This window comes from Polypterus senegalus, chromosome 9 (genome assembly GCF_016835505.1).
Source record: "Polypterus senegalus isolate Bchr_013 chromosome 9, ASM1683550v1, whole genome shotgun sequence".
Lineage (NCBI taxonomy): Eukaryota > Metazoa > Chordata > Cladistia > Polypteriformes > Polypteridae > Polypterus > Polypterus senegalus.
In genome coordinates, this window is record NC_053162.1 from 27,557,841 (window position 1) to 27,581,381 (window position 23,541).

The 23,541-nt window shown below is 42.4% G+C and overlaps 1 protein-coding gene across 5 annotated transcripts in view; it reads right to left on the bottom strand.

Annotated features, from left to right (window-relative positions):
* sh2d3ca (SH2 domain containing 3Ca) overlaps positions 1 to 23,541 on the bottom strand; it is a 278,210-nt gene that overhangs the window by 127,233 nt on the left and 127,436 nt on the right. The window contains exon 1 of one of the 5 annotated variants that reach the window (XM_039762775.1): positions 10,412 to 10,809. The exons of 3 other annotated variants lie outside the window; for them this stretch is intronic. In XM_039762775.1, the coding sequence (XP_039618709.1) occupies positions 10,412 to 10,492 (81 nt within the window). In that variant the 5' untranslated portion in view covers positions 10,493 to 10,809. Of the gene's footprint in view, positions 1 to 10,411; positions 10,810 to 23,541 lie in introns of those variants that run through there. One more of the 5 variants, XM_039762777.1, reaches the window with a different exon arrangement.

Sequence of the window (23,541 nt, forward strand, 5' to 3'; positions counted from 1 at the left end):
TGTCCTTTTTTAAGGGAGGCGCCAAGCAGGTGGCATCCTAACTCCATGCCCAAACCACCTCAAGTGAGTCCTTTTGCTATGGAGATGCAGGAGTTCTACTCCGGGGTCCTCCCATATTACTGAGGTCCTCATCCTGTTCCGAACAGTGAACCCTATGCAGGAACCTCATTTTGCCCACTTGTACTCACAATCTCGTTCTTTTAGTCACTACCGGTCAGGTGAGAGGAATTTGTAAAACTTTGTTCAAGGGTGTAGCACCCACCTCAGCATCGCACTATGGTAAAGGTACTCAATACTGTCACTGCTGCACCAGTTTGCTGACCAATCTCACAATCTCCATCCACCCCTATTCAGGAATGAGATCCCAGTGTATACCACCATTTTTTGTAGGTGCCCATCCCTTAATTAAAGGGAACCAGCCAATTTTTTTCTATAGGGGACCATGACCTTAGATCTAGAAGTGCTAATTCTAATCCGAACCACACTACACTCTACTGTGAACCATTCCAATGTTAGATGAAATCAAGAAGACAGCATCATGTGGAACCCTTAGGCTCCCAAACTAGACACTCACCCCTGCTGCACCCTGAAATTATGTTCTAAAAATGTTTTATTTGTAAATGTGTTCCAGATTTCCAGGGCCAGACGCTACTCCAGTCCTCCTCACACATAAAATAAATTAAACTAGACTGAGTTAGGGCCAACATGGCAGTGCAGTGGTTAGCACGTCTGCCTCAAACGCTGACCCCGTCTCTATGTGGTATTCACGCACTCCATCCTAGTCAATATGGTTTTCTCCAGGTACACCAGTCAAGTCACAAAGTGGAGTGTCTCTAAATGGACCGGGTGTGAGTCTAGAAGTGTGAGTGTAGGCCCAGATGTGCCCTGTAACCTTTTCTGTTTGGCCTTGTTCTTAATGGAGGTGAGACACTGACATGGCACAGGCTCTTTAACAAACTTAACCAATGAACAGAACTGACCTGAAATTATTGTAACAGTACAGAAGTGTGTGGCAAGACATAAAACTGGGACTACATTTCAGGTCAACTCTTCACACCTTTTCAGTAACTCTGTGGCAAAATATTTATGATTTAATATTTATGTTACAATATATTGTTGAATACAATGCTTACTGCTAAAGAGACATTTGTTCATAATAAGAGCAAAGATGATGTGTCTACCTAATTAAAGAGGATGAGTTACTGTTTGTACAATTGAAGATTTCAAACACGCAACTTCAAATTTCAAGCTTGACATCTAACAGAAAGAGAATTCACACTACTTAAAAATAAAGTAAAATATAGCAGTCATCCATCAATCTATTTCAAAACCCATTTTGTCCAGTATGGAGGCATGGGGTGTGCAGTCTACGAATTGCCATGAACAGGCTAAGCTACAAGTGTGCAAACTGACAGGGTCCAGTGATGAGATCAGCAGCTGCTGTCAGCAAGTCTGAACACCCTACAATGGGAAGTTACGTAATGTGACATTGGCTTTAAAGTCAGTCTCTATGCTTTGTAAGGAAAAGAAAGTCATCAGAGTGAACCCTCATGAATATGGTGTCATGCATGTGATCTTCAAGAGTGCTTTACCAGGACCGATTTTAAGCAACACTCGGGTGACACCTTCTATAGGAATAACTGTCATCATCCATAGTCCTGGTTCAATGGAAGTCCCACGCAAGGACTGGTTTCACATCCAAGTACTCATTACTTCTCCCCTTCTGGTGAAGATGACATAAAATCATCCAGAAACAGGAAATAGTCATTAATCATCCCTCAGCAAGCAGATGTGACACAATCGCGACCTGGCTGACGCATGTGCAGCATAAAGTGAATACATTTATTTAAACGTAACTTTCCATTAAATGGGTTTTTTCCAGCTGGGCCCCAAATCTTTATCATTCCTACTATGGTCAACTCCTTTACACCTTTTCAATAACTCTCTATTATAATATTTATGAATACGTATACTACTCATATATTCATGAAGTTTTCTATAGCTGCCCACAGACCTTAAAACCTCACCCAGAAGGCGCCTGACCTGCAGTACAGGTACGCTGGGCGTGTTGTTACCATGCCTCCCCTAACTATTCATTCATTCCAATAAAAGGTCATGAAGGTGTGGGGGGATCTCATCCCAACAGTACTGGGCAAAAGACAGGAATTGCGCTGTATGTCAAGGAACTTCAGGGCTAAATCAAAGCCTCTCATTCACTCTTCGCCTCTAATTTTCTCTAACTGCCTTTTTCAGAGGAAGGGCTGTGGCAGCAGCAGGACAACTAAAATTCCTTGTTCCCAGCTACAAAAAGGGGCTCCTCTTGGGCAATTCCCAGGTGTTCCTGAGTTAGCTGAGAAATATAAGCATGTCCTGGGTCTGCTGTGGGGCTCCCACTCTTTACCTTCTTCTTTCGGCTGCTCCAGCTAGGGGTTGCCACAGCGGATCATCTTCTTCCATATCTTTCTGTCCTCTATATCTTGTTCTGTTACACCTATCACCTACATGTCCTCTCTCATAACCTCCATAAACCATCTCTTAGGCCTTCCTCTTTTCCTCTTGCGTGGCAGCTCTATCCTTAACATCCTTTTCCCAATATACCCAGCATCTCCCCATAATTCTTTTTTGGCGGTAGAGTGCAAATTTATACCATAAAATGGAAAAAAAAAACATCTGAAAATTATTATTATAAAACACACGGTGGACAATGATGACTTTAACTCATTTTTTGCATGCTTTAACACTAGAATTATCAGAGCCTACGAAAAAACTTGCAGATCCGCCCCACCTTAAATCACTTTTCACCTCTCCATCAGCGTCTTTTGTCCTTTAAATGTGTTGATAAGCAGCAAGCAGTCTGCTATCACATCCCCCACCGGCGCAGAGTTTTCTGAGCTCAAGTCTGTTTACCTGTGTATCAGTTGCTTGGAGTTGCATAGAGTGAGAGGTCAAGCAAAATCACACCTTTTATAAATACTATATCGTTATTTGGAACAAATGCATTCCATGTGTGTTCCGTGTCTACAACGATCTATGTCAGGGGTGCCGACACTTTTTCGGCTTGTGAGCTACTTTTAAAATGACCAGGTCAAAATGATATATATACTGAGTATCAGAGGTGGGTAGTAACGAGTTACATTTCCTTCGTTACATTTACTTGAGTAACTTTTTAAAAAAAGTTTTACTGCACCATACTTTTTACTTTTACTTGAGTACATTTGTGAAGAAGAAACGCTACTCTTACTCCGCTACATTGGGCAACACTCGAATCGTTACTGATGTAGGAGTGTCTGTGAAAGGGAGAATTCCAGAAGTGTACTTGTCAATGTAAGTACAGATTTTTAAAAAACCAGATCTCTGCCCTAACCGGGGTACTCACCTTCTCCTGGTTTTGTGTGTGCGGCCCCCTATGTCTCCACTAGCTGTCTTCTGGGTGCTCTGCTTTTTTCTCCCACATGTCCACAACCAGGTAGTTTAAATTATCTGGCTATTCCAAACTGGACTTGTGCGGGTGTGTGCATAAATAGACCATGCGATGGACAGCACCATGTTTCTTGCCTTGCCTTGGAGCCCACTGTGACTCTAAGTTGGATTAAGCAGGTTGAAAAATCGTATGATATGAAAATATTGAATTAACATGGCAATTCTAAGGCCTCCCGTCTTCAGAGCATTAGAACAGCTGTGATGAGAACAGGTCATTCAGCCCAACAAGCTTGTCCATCCCATTCATATCTAGTTGATATTTTTGAGGGTCCCTATGTTGTATGTTATGGGTTTTACTTTCGTTTTTTATTTGCGTTATTCGTCACGTGATCGCAAGGGTTCTTGGCTGCAGCTGGGCTGTGATCATTGTTCTTCAGCAGTACCGTAGTGTACCGCAATTTCTGATTGGTCAGATTCTTCTGCTACATGGGTCAATCTGGTGGTCAGTTCAATTACCTCTGGGTTAAATATGGCCACGCCACTGAAATTCAATATCCCTTGCTGCATAATTTTAATTAAAAAATTTTCTCTATTCGTGTTATAATTAGTGGTGAAATTCGGGCAGTTAGGGTTGCGTTTTAGGTTTTTGCTCCACTGACTTCATTTCTGCGTTCTCGTTTTAGCGTCTCCCAGTTTAGGTGCTCACAATAATCATTGGGACCTTGTTCTTATAACCCTATAGTCCTACTCTCCACCATGGTAGTTGGTAATTTATTTCATGTGTCGATAGTTTCTTGCTTGAAAAAAAAATGTTCTACCATCTTTTATAAATCCAGGATAGAAAATATACATCATGTCCAATTAAACAAAGTGAACGGTTATCCTCTGTTAAGTCATCCTTGCCATTCTCTAAGGCGTCTGTTTAACTGCTTGTTATAACTGCTGGTTATATACAATACAATAGAATTTATTTTTGTATAGCTCCAAATCACACAAGAAGTGATGCATGGTCTTTAACAGGCCCTGCCTCTTGACTGCCCCCCAGCCTTGACTCGCTAGGAAGATAAGGAAAAACTCCCAAAAAAAACCCTAGTAGTGAAAAAATGGAAGAAACCTTGGGAAAGGCAGTTCAAAAAGAGACCCCTTTCCAGGTAGATTTGGCATGCACTGGGTGTCAAAAAAGGGGCTAAATACAATACAATACACAGAACAGAACACAAGTCATCCTCAATATAAAATAAGAGTGCAATAGAAATATTACAAGTACAGAGCAAAATTCAGCGATAGATGATATTACATAATAGGATTTGGATTATATGGGTTATATGACACTGAAAATGTCACTAGCACTCACTACCTTCTGCCATTAAGTATGTAGCATTCACTCTGGTTGTTTATAACTTTTCCACCTCCTCCTCCTCCTCAGGTTTCTATTGAATGCTCTGCCTTTCTAAGGTTAACCAACAAATATGGAAACCCGTTGGTTATAAGAGAACCTGGCTGTCCAACTGCCTCCAGCACTGAGAATAAAATCATTCCAATTAAAAAGACCTGACACACGATTGCATCTTCCGCTTCAAATAGCTACCAGCTTTAATGTGCCATTGATATTTCAGTGCTGGAATTAAAACATGAAGCCCATGCTTGCCCTTTCCTCACAGCTGCATTTTCCCTTTCAGATATAACTGTGGCTGCCTGCTGCATTCCTGCTCTCACGAGAGCCTATGAGGCACTTCAACTAAAGCAGAAAACAGCAAGGTAAGAAATGGAAACGATTTTAACATGTATACCTTGTTAAGGAGACACAGGCAGCTCATCCAGGAGACCAGGTTGTTCTAAGTCAGCCCTTAAGCAATGGAGCAGTTTGAGGGTGTTAATAAGGATATTGGCCTCCCCGGAGAGGCAATGAGTCCCTGCTGCCCATGTGTACATATGAAGCTGAACTCGCCTGAAAACAACATGCCTTTCTTGTGCAAATGTGACATTCCTTCTGCTTAGTATGCTTGTTTGCTGGTATGCGGCTCAAATCTGCTTCAGTTTAACGAGAATAAGTGTGCACTGAAGCCTGCAGCTCAAGGTGCCTACCATTCGCACAAGCTTTTCTCAGATGTTGTTAAAACTGTATTCCTCCGGCAAAACAGGCTAGTAGGTGCAACAACAAATTGACCCGGCTAGACTAGAAAGACATCTCTCTTCCCAGTCAAATTGCTGAACAAAACACAAAGGTCTTCAACTGACTGAAATCAAAGATTAACAGGAAAAGGGAAATCTGAAATGGAAAACTCAACAGAGTTCATGGAGATCCAAGATATAAAAAGAAAGATCAATCTGCCTAGGATGGAACTACAATAACAAGAACGGCAGTACTGTATAATGTCTAAAAAGGTGAAAATAGAGTAACAGAGCTAAATCACAATATTAGATTAACACATAAAGAGTCAACATGAGAACAGTGGTCTCGTATTTTAAATTCACTTTTAGGTTTTAACACTGGCAACATTGATGTTTTTTATGGTAGGACCAGAATGGAGTCAGAATACTGAGATGGTAAATTAACAGTCAGGAGATGACTCTAGTTGAAAGAAGTGAATGGAGGGAAAATCATAAACAAGCAAAGGATCAGAAAACCAAAAAGGAGTCAAAAATACAGGTCAGGTTGGGGAGTAAGCACTGGTACAGTGCGTTGCCGCACCCACCACATGGCGAAACAGTTCAGGATCCTGATTGGCAACCCCCCAGGCAGACATGCGGTCCAGTCCCACCGTCCAGAAATGACTCTCTACCTGCCACAGCCAGGTGTTACATGGGTGTCCCCTTGGCCCCTCCAGACACCCGGGTCCTCAACAATGAGGGCACATCACCCTCAGAGATTCGCGCCACATGGCCGTAACTGACGCTCCCTCACAATGCCTCATTTGGGACTCCATGAACAATCACTCATTTGATGCAAAGTCAAACTAACAGTACCCAACGATTCTCTGAAGAGACACAGTAGCAAAGGAGTCCAGATTTTGTCTCAGATCACTAGATAGCGTCCATGTCTCACAACCATATAACAATTCAGGAAACACCAGGATTCTAAAGTCTTGGACCTTCATCCTTTTGCATAGATATCGGGAGTGCCACACACCCCTTTCCAACGAACTCATGACCCGCCATGCTCTCCCAATCTGTCTACTGACTTCATAGGAAGAGTCACCAGAGACATGAATGTCACTGCCAAGGTAAGTAAACCTCTCAACTAGGGCAACACTCTCTATGCAGACAGACATACTGCTGATGGCTGTGCCCAAGAGGTATTTAAAGGCATGGATCTTGGTCAAAAATACCGGCCACCAAACTTCAAACTAATGCAAACCAAACTTTACAAAATCACTATGCACAGATAGGTTTTCTTTTATAGCAGCAGGGCAATGACATCACAGGTCATTTGGCTATCAACAGCGGAAATATTCTACAAAGAATATGACGGCACCAGTGTGTTCATACTAAAAAATGGTGATGCCAAACAAGAGATGTTCATAAAAAATAGAGATATGCTGACTTCACTAGCATAATATCCTTATATATAATTTGATACTACCCATATGTATGGTGTTCATGTCAATACCCCGTATGTATGGTGTTTGCGTCAATACCCCGTACTTATGGTTTTCGCGTCAATACCTTGACTCAATACAAGTTTGAACCATGCAATGTGACTGCCTCTGTAGTTAGAACATAACGTGGCAAACGCGGACGCACCATTGAATGATTGGCTAAGAATGTTTGAATGCTTCGGTGATGCCGCTGGATGGCCGAGTATAGTAAGTCGGTGTTGGTTCGAGCAGATAATTGTAAGTTCGGTTGGTTTTTGGAACGTTGGTTTGGTGGGGTGTACTTTCCAGGACTAACATCGTCAACTGACCATAACTCTGCGACAACTCCGGAACAGTAAATAATTTTGAACATAAAGCCATTTGCTTGGTACGTCGAAATCTATCTTTGAGCAGTTCGGTTTTGGCATCCGTCCTTCTGACATCTATTGGCAAACAGTAATGACGGCTGGCTATTAACAATGGTCATTGTTTAAATTTTAGCCGATCTCAGATCTAAAATGACCACGGCAACATAACTATTACTCTGACTCTGATTAGAGTCGGAAAATATGGTTTGTTTTGAATATTTGTTTGCTGGAAAAAATCAAATGAGGTGCGCCAAAGGGCTGAGTTCACGTCTCACAGTCCCGTTTAAACAGGAAGCTCTTCATTACATCGGCCGAAAAGGTCTATTTTAAGCACAAATCAGTGCCATGATAACAAAATCATTTCAAGAACTTAAAAAACAAATAATTCTTTGCAGAGAAAGTATGGATTTCACAAACGTAGAATTTGTAGCCCAATTCGATCGGGCTCCCAGTCACTAGTTGAAGAATAAAAAGCTAATAAAACAACCAACAACACGTACAAAAGTAAGACAGACAATTGCATACAGGCAGTGCGGTGTAGTGGTTAAGGCTTCGAACTTCAAACCCTACTACTGACACAGTGTAACCATAAGCAAGTCACTTCACCTTAAAAATGTTCCACTTGAAAACCCTCCGGGCGTCCCCCTTAAAGAATTGCAGACATAAAGCAATGATGTTTTCTACATCTATGAGCCAACACAAGACATTCTGCAAACCATTAACGACCCTTACCCATTCAGTACTATTGTGATGCACAATTCTGTGTAATCCAAAGTCAGACAGCATGCCACCCACAACGTGTAACGACCCATAGTTTAAGAAGTTATGCCGTGTCACCTATCCACACAACGGGTCACTCTGCCTTGACTAGAATGAACTGTACGTCTTATGTTACTTTACTAATACAATCCGCAATTCACACATCGCTAACAAGAAGAGCTTAAAAATGGCAGCAGTACAAAACATATCATGAAAATAAGTTATGTTGGCACCCTATATGCCAGTTGGCCTGGATTTAACTTTTTTTTAACTTTCTTCTCTACAATTGTCATTTATTTCATTTGTTTGCCATTTAATGTGAATAATATGTAAAAATAGCAACAGAGTAAAAACGGGTACACATTTAAAAATAAAGGTGCCAGAGTGCTTCTTCTTTCTGGTTTCCAAAAGAACCATCCACAAGAAGGTCCTAGAAGGAACCATTATTTGTTTGGATTTTAGGTTTAATAAATAGCCATGAATGGACGATAACAGAGTTGAGATATACCACGGGATTCCTGATTTTAAAAGGACTCTTGCTGCATACAAATAACGCCGGCGAAGTTCTGGTTTTCAGGACCTGTCAGTATCCTGTTGGGTCGCCTGCTGTCCATTAAAGATTTCAGTTTTGTACACAAATAAGGTACCTTTTGAAAGCCCAAAGATCATATTTTATATGCAAAGAACCCTTCAAGAATGCAGTGGCTCTTTGTCAAGCATCGAACCACACAACCCAGTAAAGTGCTGTTTAAGAACCATTATTTTTAAGAGTGTACCTGGTATTAATGTACTGCCTACACTTGGCAAAAGCCAAATGATCCATTATCATTTAATCATCTTTGAATGTAATTGGCACTGAGTTATTGGCTACATTTTAAGACAGCATCCGTCACTCTATCCATTTTCTGGTTTCTGTAGAACTGGCAACATCTGGCTCAAAGCACGATTCAACCATTGACAGGATACCAAACAGAACACTCTTTAAATATACTCACTCAATAGCTGGCCAAAGCAGAGAAACCTCCTAACCTAACACACAGAAGGAAAACAAAGCACCAGGACACGTTTCCTACAGAATGTACCAACTATTCATAATCTGCAAGTGGGCTGGGATTTCAACTTGGGCCTTTGGGGTTGTCAGGTGGCAGTAGTATCCCTCACCCCACCCATATTTGATGACTCAGATTGAATCTTGATCAGACATTTAGTGAAAAATGTTCAAACTAAAATGAGATCCTTTGTGAGTGTTGCTATCTGACTAAAGGATGAAATGATCACTGTTTTCCCCCACAGTACCAGCTTTATGTACTGACGTGTAAAATGTAATTGATGAGATGTGCTGTAGTCATTTGACTGCAGTTAGATATTGCTGTGGTGCTGTGATCTATTTGCTCTTTGAATCTGTGATTTGTTTTAAGTATAAATCAGAACACGCCTTTTATCTTGTCTTAAAATAAACCTTTCATCTCCAGTATTTCTAGTTAGTGTATCAGCAGGAAAGCCAACAAAGCCTTCCCGCAGCTCCACAGACATATCACCTGGCAAAGAGAGCGGCTGGGTCAAAACGATTCAACGCAGGGCAACACCGAGTGCCCTCTTCAGCTAGTGACTCATGCAATTAAAGCTGCAACACCAAGATGCGCAATGAAGAGCTACAGAACAGATGTCTGAATTAAAAAGTGTAGCCCACCCAGCTCATTCTGCTTCTGAAGTTTGATTTTCCCATTATGCATAATGAGCGAGTGCTGTGGCACTATTTTTGAAGACCTCGGCTGCACACCTGGTTTTTCTGTAACTGCAATCAGATGGCAAATTTATTACCCATATCACTAACCCTCTCTCGCACATAGTGGGGATCTCTTCAGCCAATCCCACTGTCAAAGCCGAGTGAGGTACCAGCATTAGCATCCTCACATCAGAAAACTGCACACCTTCTCTCTCACGTGAAGACCTGGTCCGATTCCGGGCTGTTGCCCCCGGCCACACACTCCTCTCTCAGACACTCAATCTTATGTTCATCCCCTCTTAGAATCTGCTACACACAATAATGTGCATTTGCAATATTAACACATGCACAATTTTCAAGACGCTAATGAAGGATTTTTAACTGTTCATTAAGGCAGCCCAGCCCTCGTGGCTCCTTGTGGCTTGGAGGGGCAGGTGCCTGGCGCGCGTTCCCGTGTCTCCTATCCCCTAACAGGTGACCCACCCTGGTGTCTCGCTAGGCAAACACGAACTCCTAAGATTGCTGTGAGGATGTACTGCATGCAGCGGTTCGTCTCTCACCTGCACCTGCATGAAGGATCCCCGGTAGAAGCAGCATGCCGCTGCCGAAATGGCACTCCACAGGCTGCAGCGCTCCGTCATGGTGGCCACCGGCGCCGAGTTTGGGCACTACAACTGCCTCGTCTCGTCTGCTCTTTGCCGCCCCGGATTTTGGTATCCCCGGCCAGCTCCGTCACGCAGCCGAGAACGCCGCCGGCTCTCCTGTGCAGATTGCTTCTGTCATCCTTCCTCCCCTACTGAATTCGCCGATTTCTGCTTCTCTCCGCTCACTGGTCTCCGGAGGGGATGCGAGGAGGATTACCTCATCTTTTTCTGCTGAGGCGGGGGGAAGGGGCGTGGCTGTCTGTAGCTAAAGGGAACCCCGCCCCTTACTAAATAAACATACAGGCGGCGCACGCTCGCCTAGATACCAGGGTCTGGGGACTTGAGTGACCCCCGAGACGCACGTTATATGCTCCACTAGTCAGCGGCACACCATCCACACACCCATTCACCACAAGCAGCCACCCACGTGTGAACAACTTTCACGTGCATCCATACATTCATTAGCAGCAACGCACAGACTCTCGCTGTCATCGCACGCGCACCCACACTCATTTACAACAGTTGCCCGCTGGCACTCACGTGCTGACATTCGTGCACGCGCACGCACACTCTTAATTCATTGTATCGCATAGAGGTCCGGTGCCACTCTTACGCTTACGGACGTGTGTGAGAGTATACCAACCTGCAGATACAGACTGGTGCCCACGTATAAAAGACGTGACGCTTACATTTACACCTTGGTCGTCTGTGGGCACGTAAAGGCATTGCACGCACATAGCATTAAGTGTACACCACAGGTGCCCAGACGCACCCTAGCGCTTACAAACACGCCTGTCCATGGTGTCTCTGATGACGGGGGTACGGATTACGCAGGGGGGTCCTCAGAAATTTCTGAAACATTAGTGCGTTCCCAGGTTTGTTTAGGAAATAAGATGCGCCGTTTTGGTTCGTGAATCTGTTCACGCCTTCGAGATATATGGTGAATAATAAAAAGAAACTGTCTTTTTTTAGTTACGGCGACTATGACTCCAGCTGCAACGGCCCAATGACCTGATGGATAAGTCGTCCGTACATACCAGGCCCTGGAATCCTCAAACGCGCCCGCCACATACGGTGGATTCAAGAAATATTAAGACCCCTTTCACCTTCTAAACACTTGATTATGTTGTACATTTTATGTGAAATGGGAACATTTGACATTTTTGCATATCACTCTATTCTTAATAGCTAGGCTGCCAGACGTCTCGTTTTTTCTGACAGTCACGTTTTTATGCATTGCGCACCGTTTATTAATATCTTTCTAACAGATTTAATATACGTTTGACAACGTGCACGAAACTGCAAGGGGTAGGCCCGAGAAAGCTATACTGCTCTTAATATGTTGTTAGTACAGTAATTGTGTTCCATTTTGGGACATGTACACAGCCTATCGATAACCCATAAACTATTCATCTATTGATACAAACATTTTGCAACCCGACCCAAGCAGGCTTGCTGCAGAACTGGAGCCTATTGCAGCACAATGGAGGAACAATCCCCGAAACAGGGCAACAGTATAACTGCATTGAAAATGTGCTTTCAGAAAGATTTACAAATTTCTTTCAGGGGCTTTGAGAGCAAGGCCCTTATCCTGCAATTGCTCCATCCTGGCTGTGACCTGCATCCAGGCCTGCAAGGAGGTCCTACAACTTACAAGGAAAACTTGGGGGTTGGTGGTAGGATTGGCACTCCAGCCACTCTGAAAAAAAAAAACTTGCCCTTTTGTAGTGTGGTGCTGAGGTGTCACCCATTGCACTCGGGTCCCAATCCAGGTGATCTGTCGTGTGGTGGGTGTGACAATGCGCTATCAGCACCTGCTCCCAACCTCCCTCTCTCCCTCTTTGTTGTGGCACTCCAACTTTTGCTTTGATTCTCCTAGAGATGTGATTGGAGTCCACAGGTGACAAATTGAATTGACTGGACAAACACCTCTGTACAGAAGATCCCACAATTCACACTTCATGTCAGGACAAAAACCAAGCCAAGTGTTTTTGGTAAAGTATTTTTTTTGTAATACTAGAATTCCTTTTCTGGTATGCACTTACATTGAATCTGATGGTGCCAGGATAGGCTACAGCCCGCTGGGACCCTAAACTGGAGTATGTGGGTTTGAGTACAACATGCTGTATCTAATTTTTAAATAATTTTTAAATGTAGTACTGAAGTCCCTTCCAGGGAGGATTCCTGCCTTGAACCCAATGCTACTAGAATAGGCTTTAAGCCACTGTGACCCTGAAATAGAAATTGTTCCCCTGATGAATGGATGGATTTCTTTTACAATGTGACAATATGCTGGTACAGTTCATAACACTTGTGGCTCACAACTCCCTGGCCCTGGGTTCGTTTACAAACCAGCTCATATTTGTCCAGTGTTGGCACACTCATTCCATGTTCCATGCATATTTACAACTGCCAGCTCTAAACTGGCTCAGTATGAGTGTGCGAGTGGGAAATATATGGAATTTGCATTCCATCCAGGCCTGGCACTTGCCTTTTGTCCAGTTCTGGTCAAAGCCTATTTAGGGCCCAAGGCAGGATGGACAGATGTCGACCCTTGTTGTCTATGGCGGATAGTTGGTATTATTAAACGTTGATAACTTATGCTCCTTTGGTGTCCAAATCATACACCTCTTCAGTAGCACAAATGGCACTCCTTTGTGTATGGACTCTTGGTGTACTGAGTGTGTGCACTTTTACTTTCATGAATTGTGGCCGGCCTGTAACGGTGCCCATTCATTATCAACAGAGTTCGAAAATGGGGCGTTCCCCCTCGGTGTCTGGCATGTACCCCTTAACTTTCATAAATGGCACTCCTCAGAAGATGGTGCCCTAGGCGGCCGACTATGTCACCTAAGGGATTGACTGGCTCTGCTTGTGTCCTCTGGAGTCAGTATTGGCTTCAGTGTCCAATGACCTCATGTTAGAATAAAATGAAACTCTGCATTTATTTCTAATAGCATTGACTACCATAATGCGTTATTCACGCTCTGCTTATTAGCTGTGCATATGGAATCACTGCTTGCTAGTCATTTGTACAAAACGTATGTAAAACAAAATTGTTTGCATATGTAATGTAAAACAAAACATCACAAAATATAATAGGTATGAAGAGTAAAACAGATGAGATTTGTTCTGCATATAGTTTTGTGAAATTCACAGTATATCTCTCTCTTTTTTTTTTTTTTGGCAGTTTCGCAACCATTAGTTTAACTGAAAAGAGTGATTTGGAGTTTTAAAAAACAGGAGGGGGGTGGACAGGAAGGACCATTGCTCCTTAAGGGTTTAGCAACACCACACCCTTTTTGGACGTGCATATTTCTCATAATAAGGGCCCTGATGAAAATTAACAAGGGAAAAAAGTCTTTTGGAAAGTTTACATGGATCCACACAGCCCACAGTGAAACAAAGAGACGTACTTTTAGACAAAAGCTGTAATCCAGTGTGGCAATGAAATTGTTATTCAGATTAGAAAGGAAGAAAACACTGTAGCTGCAGCCTTAGATGAGATGCTGCTTTTGCCGGGGCAAAATATTGTGTGCGCTGATAAAGGCTTCCTCCCATCAGCCCCAGCTTACTCCTGCTACCTGACAAGAGCCGAAGTCCCTGCATTAGCCATGACACACGTTTGCAGGCGGCGCTTGAAGTGGCCGGTGCTCACATTGATTATCAGCACTTTTTTTTTTTAGCATACCGGTATTTTTCTGTGAATCTTCATGGGGAATTCCCCACTCCATACTCTTCAATCAGATGGTGGTGTATCCCACATGATGGTGACGCTTCCCGGGGAAAAGCCCAAGCACTTTGTTTGCCAATCACTGTACTATAATGATTGAAGTATCACTGTACTATCACCTTTTCATGAATCTTCATGTGGGTCCCCCAAACACACACACACACATAAACACACTCCCATTAATCAAATGATGGTGTATTCTGGCGCTCAATGCTTCTTGAGAGAAAGCTAAAGCTCTTAGCATGTCACTGTACTTTGTAATTGAAGTATTTATTTTTTTTGTTCTATATTTTGCCTTATATGTCAATTTTTGCATACCCCTTTGGGATCAGAGCGCAGGGTCAGCCATTGTACAGCACCCCTGGAGCAATTACAGGTTAAAGGGTCTTGCTCAAGGGCCCAGCAGGGTAGGATCTCTTTTGGCAGTGACAGGGATTCAAACTGGCAACCTTCTGGATGCCAGTGCAAATTCTTAGCCTCAGAGCCACCACTCCACCCCACCTTTTCTTAGCATGTTGGTGAGTCACGTCACCTTTTTGCCCACCTCCTGCTTGAATGCTGATGTATCACAAAGCCTCATGGGAGAAACCCTATCATCTACCTGAACTATTTGATCAAATGTTCATGTACCGCCATAAAGAGAGTGTCACCAGTTATTTGGTTCCACCTCAAGCACTTGTTGCAGGTGAGATGGAAATATATGGAGGAAAAACGTATTTACATATTTATTAAACCCCTTTCTTCCTGAGCACAAATTTATCTGGTCACAAAATGATATTGTTTCATTATTATTATTATTATTATTATTATTTTGCAATAGTGAAACTATCCCTGCAATTTCGATTTCTCTTGAATTGCTACTAATAAAAGGTGAAAAAGAGCACAGCATTGAGGTTGGCCCCCTGCCTCTATGGTCTGGGTATTTAAAATATTTTATGGCTGTTTGTGTATTAAACGTCACAGTCTTACATTCATTTTGGGAGGTTTACAAGGCAAGGAATCTAATTTTGCGGCCCATGTATTGATTCGTCGCTTTCATTTTCTGTCGTGAAGTTTTATTGCCATCTTTGCTGCCATTTTGTTTTGATGGATGCCACCATCCATTTTTTATCCAATCATTAGATCAGGAGTGTGTCCTCGAAGGTCATGGCCTCCTCATTACAATGCAACATACTACAAGTTCATCCTTTGAGAGCACTTCCTCCTCTGGCTTTCTGTTGAAAGAAGTTATTCTCGAAATTAATGACTCAATAGTGTAATACTCAATTACTCAACAGTGTAATACAATAATTTCTTAAAAAACTTTTGGGGTGGACCCTTTTGTTGCTGTCTTCTGACTGTGATTCCTTGTTACTATTCCGAGGTGTGATTTTCTTGGCTTCTAACTTGTTTTGCCTTCTGACTTCTGTCTTATCTCCTGGTCCTACTAAAAGTGTTTTTGCTAGCATGACATTGGCTCCGAGTTCTATTCGCTTGCTCCTTTTGGGTATTCTCAATCCTTATCTGGCGGCTTTAGTTGGTTTGGTTTTTATTGTGCGTTATGAGAATAGGGATTTTGTTTTTGCTTATTGCATTTTTTGTTTAAAGTTTTGGGATTTCCACTTATTGTTAAGAACTGAAATGTTTAAGATTTTGGATGCTGAGTTTGTTGGAGGGTTTTGGAAACATCATATTGCACTCGCCAGCTCATTTTCATTTGAATGGGTTGTATTTTGTTACTCTGTTTTGGTTCATGAATGAAATACGATTTTGCTTCTTTCCTTCTTTCTTGAGTATTTCCTTCATCCCTTTCTCTTTTTGGGTTGTCTCAAGTAATAACTTTTTTTTTTTCAATCTTGAAAGCCTGAGCCGGGATTCAAACCTAGTCACTTAGGGCAGCACTCACCACTAAAAAGTTCCAGAAAATGATCATTTAATACATTGTTGATAAAAGATGTTATATACAGTGTGGGATATGGCCTGCCTTTCATCTCGGCCGAGGCCGCCAGGTGGAGCCCTGCAAGCAACACAGAGGTGCCCCGAGTTCCAGCATGGCATCATGGGCAATGCTGGATAACATGGGGACCTCCAGGGGACACTGCAGGAAGGCACAGAGGCTTTGGTTTCACATATAACCCAGAAGTACGTCTTAGTCAAGGCGACAGAGGCAATGACGTACTTTCGGGATGAAGAAGAGGACTTTTGATCTGACTGAAGGATTGGAAACACTTCCGGGTCAGGGACTATAAAAGACTGAGAAAGACACCAGAGCGTTGAGCTGAGCTAGGTGGAAGGGTGGCAACGCGTCTGGGAGTGGTGGATTGTGATTGTAGTGATTATTGTTTATTTATATGAGTATAGTGGAGAGGAGGGTGCTTTGTGCACTTTATTATAATAAAAAGTCATTATTTTGGACTTTTATCTGGTGTCTGGCGTATAGTTTGAGGGTTCAAGAGGAAGATAGCGCCCTCTATCTGTCACAACAGTAATGTATTATGATATGATTTGAACAATGCATTGCATGCACATAATAATACATCTGGAGAGTATTAGTACCAAATAGTTTTTCATTTGATATAGTCAGTTTATTATATTCATAACTGAAGCATGAGCAGGTTAAAGGCCACTCAGGGTCACACAGCAAAGCAGAGGTGGCCAATCAACAGGCCAGATTGCAGTTTAAAGTCGGCCCCACTGCCTGCCCACTGTGGGTGCTGGAATTCTGTGCCCTCTTCAGCCATCATTTCATTTTTTCAATCTATAATTTGAGTGAGTTTTGAGAGTAATGTCACAAAAATTGTTCAGCAGGCCACATGAGGGTTCACCCAATCTCTTCATGAAAAAAGCAAAAGCCACAATTCTGGGGTAAGTGAAGGAAGGCCTCCCCCACCTTGGCTACTTATTAATAAAAAGGTCAAATTTGTCTCTTCGTGGGGATGGTGTGAGCATTTTTAAAGAAAATAAATGCATAGTAAATGAAAGGCCTCAGGGAGACTTCTACTAAATAGTATATTAGAAATAATGGCAGGTGTTTCCATGGAAGCTTCACTTGCTGAGAGGAAAACGCCTGACAGGGAACAGCCGAACAGCTTTATAGCAGACAACGGTTTCTTTATCAAACATTAATGTGCTTCTTTCTCTCTGACTGCGTTCACTAAAAACTGACGTGAAGGAGTGGACGCCGATGTGATCAATTAGTTTTCATTTTATATTTGAAATTAATTTAGACCGCTTTCCAGAGATGTGTTTTCACTTTGACATGAAAGTGCCTCTTTCTGTTGCTCCGTGTCCTCTGAGATTCAATGTTGTATAACAATAAAAATGGGAAAACGTCCAAGGGGGTGAACACTCTTATAGGCTCTGTGTTATTGTATAGCTGATGCTATGGCGGCACAGTGGTTAGCACAGCTGGCTCGCACACTCAGGGTTCAGATCCCAGCCCGGTCACTATCTGTGTGGAGTTTGCATGCTCTCCTTGTGTCTACGTTTACATTTACATTTCTACTCTTGGTTATTACTATTAGTGATGAGCGAAACAATTTAGGCAAAATTGAATTTGTAGTAAAAAATTATGTTTCCCATAATAAAAAAAATTGCAAAACAAGTGTTTTTTTCAGTTGTGCCTTTGACACTGTTAAGTTTCATCCAGGGTTTATTCCCTGCCGTAAATGTGTTTTCTTTTTTATTACTGTTTTTCACGTAATTTCTCTTAGGTTTGTTTTTATTTTTTATTCATGTAAATATATTATTAAATGCTCACTATTCTTTGTGTTCTGTGAGTGAAACCCCAGGAGGCAGGGCCACCCTGGCATCACTGCTTGCTGGGTATCCCCTCAGGCTGTATATTGAGGTCAGAGTGGGGGTCCTGGCAGTGGATTATTGTATGTTGTTTGGAGGTTACTCTGAGCATTGCTTACCTTTTAATATTTCTGTTTTTTGGGGGGTATTGCTCGTGTTCTTGGATTCTGTTGTTTGGATTGCTTTTTATGACTTGATCATCTTGGGTTGCTTGTTAGGCAAATTGATTTTTGCTGCGTCTGCTCCTTTTTTGATTTATTCAATTAATTCCCTCTTTATAAAGATCTTTTGTTTTGAGATTTACGGTTACCCTATTTCTTCTTGTCATGACCGACAATGATTTTATTACATTTTTCTTGGACTTTCTTTAAGCCCAAAAGATCATTTTTGCATCTTTTCTGGGGTTTTCTTACTTGGAAAATCAATTTTGAGTATTCATTTACATTTGTTTGGAGACTTAAAAGTTGTTTGTTTTTTTACATTCTTTTTGATGCCATTTTGTTTTGCTGATGGGAGCTTCCATTTTTAGGGTTTCGTGTCACCCATTTAGCATGGTAGTGAATCCCATGATGCATTGGGATTGTGCAATGGTGACATCTTTGTCACGAGTGTGCAAAGGTCGCCTCACACCATCCCAATTTATCCAAAACTGGATAAACAAACACTATTTGCTATTTTCTATGATACCAGTGGCTTTGACTATTTTGTTTGTATTTAAAATGATTGATTTATGATTAGTGTTAGTGGGTTTTGGAGGTCAATATGCTTGACTCCTGGTTTTGACTCATGCTTTGCTTTTCTTGTGGTCATTTTCGTAAATCTCTAGTGGAAGTCAGTACAATCGTCAGGCATTTTTATATATTTATTTTTGAACATGTAAAGTCTTTGTGAAGGTTTAAAGCCAGCTTCCATTGTAGGCCCTGGTTGGCCAAAGCCTTCATGTAGTAGCCAAGGTCAGGTCATTTCTGGGCAGGCCTGCTTGTGAAACTCTTCGGAGGCCTCACACTCCTTGTGTCTTGTCTGTGACTCCAAATCATAGAAGACACAAGAAGAAAGACGTTTAGTCCTGTTTGAAGGTATTTTCGTACATTAACTCCACATGCGTCTGTCTGTAATTTAGTATTTACATAAAGATCACTAGTGGAAAATAAAATCAATGGACTCATATCCTGTCACATGTAGACATTTTATTGAACCACAAGATCTGATCTGGTAGTATGATTTCCACTTTGCCAGTTATGATGACAATCTGAAGGATGTATCTGAGACATAAATGTAAAGCTCCTCAGTGCTTAGAGAGTGCATATCCTCAACCTGTTCGGCATCAACAAACAGGAAATTGTGGTTACTAGGTAACTGGGTGTGGTGGGGTGGGGGACGACTTTCAGTGCAATGAGATTTTTCTGTGGAGAAAGCACAGTCATGAGCACAATGGAGTATTTTAGTACATCTCTATATGTTGTGGACTATGGCCAGCCAGTCATCGGGACCAATACCCCCAGGCCACCAGGTGGAGCTCTCCCTGCAGCATGGAGGTGCCCTGAATGCCAGCAGGGAATCATGGACATTGGAGTTTTCCTTTACAGCTGGATACCTTGGGGGCCAACAGAGGACGCTGCAGGGAGGCCCAGAGACTCTTACATGTCCTATAACCCGGAAGTACGTCTTAGTCACAGTGACAGGGGAAATGATGTACTTCCAGGATGAAGAAGAGGACCTTTGATCTGACCCGGAAGTAATAGGAAGTCACATGGATTGAGGGTACGGAAACACTTCCGGGTCAGGGACTAAAAAAGACTATGGGAGATCCCAGACGAGTGAGCTGAGCTGGGTGGCAGGGTGGCAACGCGTCTGGGAGAGTGGAGGATTGAGATTTGTATTGTGGTTGATTTATTGTATGAGTGTTGTGGAGGGGGGGTGCTTTGTGCACTGTACAGTTCGAATAAAAATTATATTTGGACTTTTATCTGGTGTCTGGCAACTGATCTGAGGGTGCAAGGGGACAACAGCACCCCCTATCTGTCACAATGTATAGAATCCAACATCTGTCTGTCTGTCTGTATGTCTGTCCGCTTTTCACGGAGAGATCTACTTAACGGATTTAGATAGTTTTTTTTTCCTATAATTTGCTTGAACATTCTGGTTGATTTTGTGACGTCTCCCATCACGCTAAGAATTATAGTTTGCTTGCAGGAGCGATATACTTCGTGCTAATCCAAGACAGAGGCTGCAGGCCGAGAGGAGGTGGAAGCGTGATGTCAGGAGTGGGGAGCTGGGCAGGGCCTTCCTCGCTGTCCTGTTTCACTTCTATGTGGGCAGCGCCACGGGAGATGGCTACTTTTTGATAAATGTACTGTGCATGTCCACAATGATGTGAATGACTGGCATAAAGAGAAGTGATTTGACAAGCGTGTGGCCGTCTACATACATTACATAGCTTCAGAACAACAGGTAAATAAGAAATGTGAATGAGGCTTTAGGGAGCAAAAGTCCTTGTTTTCCACTGCAAAAAACCATTAAAAGCTCCAAAAATCAAAACAAATTTTAGAGTCAGTTTCATGAAAATGTATGCAAATCTAAACTTGGCTGTTTCACTCATCACTACAGTAATTACTTTGTTCCATTGCTTGATTTTGCCTTTTTTTATACATTCTTGCTTTTTCCTTTCACTATTATGGTTTATCGGTTTTCAAGAAAGTAGTTTTTGGGCCCTGCCAGCAAAAATCCCGAGAAAACGTTTTCTTTCCAAATATTCCTGTTAATGGGGTGTGAAGCTCCTTAAGAGTCACCGATTGGTTTAATTTTACTTAAATGGCCTTAACTTAACTCTATAAACAGTACCACACCCGGGTATTTCCAGGACATGCTGGAGCACCACAAATGCCGACCTGCTTAAACCCTTGACCTTTGAACTGTGGCCCTCTGTAACCTTCCATTCTCCAAACATGTGCACCCTTTGAGGGCCTGGACAACTTAACAGCCTGAGCATTAAGATCACCTCGACTAACACAGGGAGCGAGTAAGCGAGAGCATCCTAACCGTTGCAGCTTCGTTCATCCTGCCAAATCCCAGATGGGGTTTTCCTGGAAGGTTCTACTTTAAGAATAGCTAAGTATACAATTATTATTTGTGTTATGATTAGTTTCTACTAATACTCTGACCACTCGTCCTTGAAGAAAGGCAGTTCATACGCCCCTCACGAAACACAGAACCCGAGGTCACTCCACCAAAGGCTCTTGTGCTGATCTGTTGGTCTGTGCAATGTCCTTTACTGCCCTCTGATGTCACCATAGCTCTTTCCCTGATATTTTTATGTACTGCCAAGTCAAACTTAACAGAAGTAAATTCAATTCCACCTATGAGAAAGAGAGGAAGGCCAACAGCCAGAGTAAACGTTTTGAGAGTAGTAAAGGAGTCTTTCTCCCCAGTATAAATGCTTATTCTAAAATATTATTGATTAGATCCTGACAGGTTTTTAGAAAAAGTTTTGAACAGATCCTCTAAGTGGGAATTAGGTTATTTTTTCCAATTTCAAATAGTAAATAACATTGGCTACCTACTGACTTAACAGAGGTGGGTTAGGATTCTTCCAGCTGAGCAAGACAAGTCTAAGCGCTAATAGTGAAGTGAAGGAGATTACTGTTTGTTTGTCCTTCTCCACTGTAAGCCCATCTGGGTGTCCAACAAACACAGCTGTTAGTGGGTTAGGAGGGATTGTGACACCCAGGCTGTCTGAGAGCCATTTAAACATTTTGGTCCAAAATGATGTTAATTTGGTACACGACCAAAACATGTGGTCTAGTGAGGCTGGAGCTCGATTACAACATTCACAGGTTTGATTTTGCCCTGGAAACATTTTGGACAATTTCAAATGAGATCGATGTGCTCGATAAACAATTTTAAGTTGAATCATTGGATGCTTTGTGCATATGGAGCTCGAGTAAATTCTATGTGTGGCTCTTTTCCTGATAGACATGTCTGTGCCATTGTTCCTTTCTTGTCAGTCGTGAGACGTAGGAACATGTGGCCGCTTGTTGTGTGAGGGACATGAAGCCCAATAACATGGTGGAGAGAGCCCACTGTCTGTTAATGTCTGTTAGTCTCAGAGTGTTTGACTTGCATCTCTGAATAAAATGATCGGGTAAGCCAGTAAAAAATGCCTCACTGTCTGCAGAACTTGCAGTGGTTCTTTCTTTTCCTGTCAGCAATGCCACCACTTGCTTCGGGAAGGACCAAGGCTCACTTACAGTATGTGCATGAGGTAGCTCATACCTCCAATTCTTGGGTTACGTTACATGTATCGCGTCATAAGCTCTCGATTAAGACCAAGACCGAGGTTCAAGGCCCAGTTATTTGTAAATTTTTGAGTGACAGACAAGCATTATTTATACAGGGTGGCGTAGAGAAACAGGAAATTTTCAATTGCCGTTCAATGCACGAATCAACACATTACAAAATATATTTTATGATAAAATATAATATACATAATATGCAATTAATGATAGTAATCAATTTTCATTTTATGCTGATGTAGAAAACATCATGAAGGTGTTGTCCATTTCTCTGTACACATTCTGACAGTCTGCATTGCTCGATGTAACACGTCAAGAGGAATGTCAGCGATTTCCTCTTCAGTCCTCCTTTTGAGTTCAGCAATGGTTGCAGGACATATGTGGTACACTTGGCTTTTAAGATGTCCCCACAGAAAAAAAATCACAAGCAGTGAGATCTGGAGATCTTGAGATCTTCTGCGTTGCATGAAATGACGCGCCTTCCAAACAATCGTCGAATAGCTGCCATCAATTGTCCCAGTGGAAGGACCCAGGGGAGAGAGCATGCACAGGGCATTATCTCCCCGAGATTGATAGTTGCATTCTGGGAGTACTGCCAGGGGGTGCTGAAGGGACTGGGAGGCCTAATTTGTGGGGATCCCACCTCACTTGGAAGTGCTTCCGGACCACGCTAGTGGGCCACTGGAAGTACTCCCTGGTGCAGCATAAAAGGTGCAGCCTCACTTAGTCTGGAAGGCAGAGTCAGGAGGAGGAGGAGAATGAAGCTGGAGAAGAATGCTTTTCTTGCTGTGTGCTTTCTGTACTGTGCTTGTGGCTGTGATGGGAAACACTTGGGAGAAGAGTTTCCCATGATAAACAAAATAAAAAGCCTCTGTTGTGCTTGACTTGTGTCTGTCCGTGTCAGGTAGGGGGAGCTGGAGCGCCCCCTTCAGGCCACAAGACTTAGCATTTTATAATGGCTTATTATCTTACATACTGTGATTTCATGGAGTAAGTTTATAAACGATTTCCATGTCTGTTATAGTCTCCATTTTAGGAACTCTAGTGTTTGGTGACAAATAACATAGAAAAGTAGGGTTCATGATGCATTTTGTGAGGGTGTGCTTTGGGTAAGTTGCAATATAAAATTCACTTAGGGACATCCCCATGCACACATAATCAGTCCCACCTAATCCAATTCAGGTTCACAGGGTGGTCAGACCCTACTTGTCCAAATGGAGGAAACGAGCCTGAACAGGGTGCCA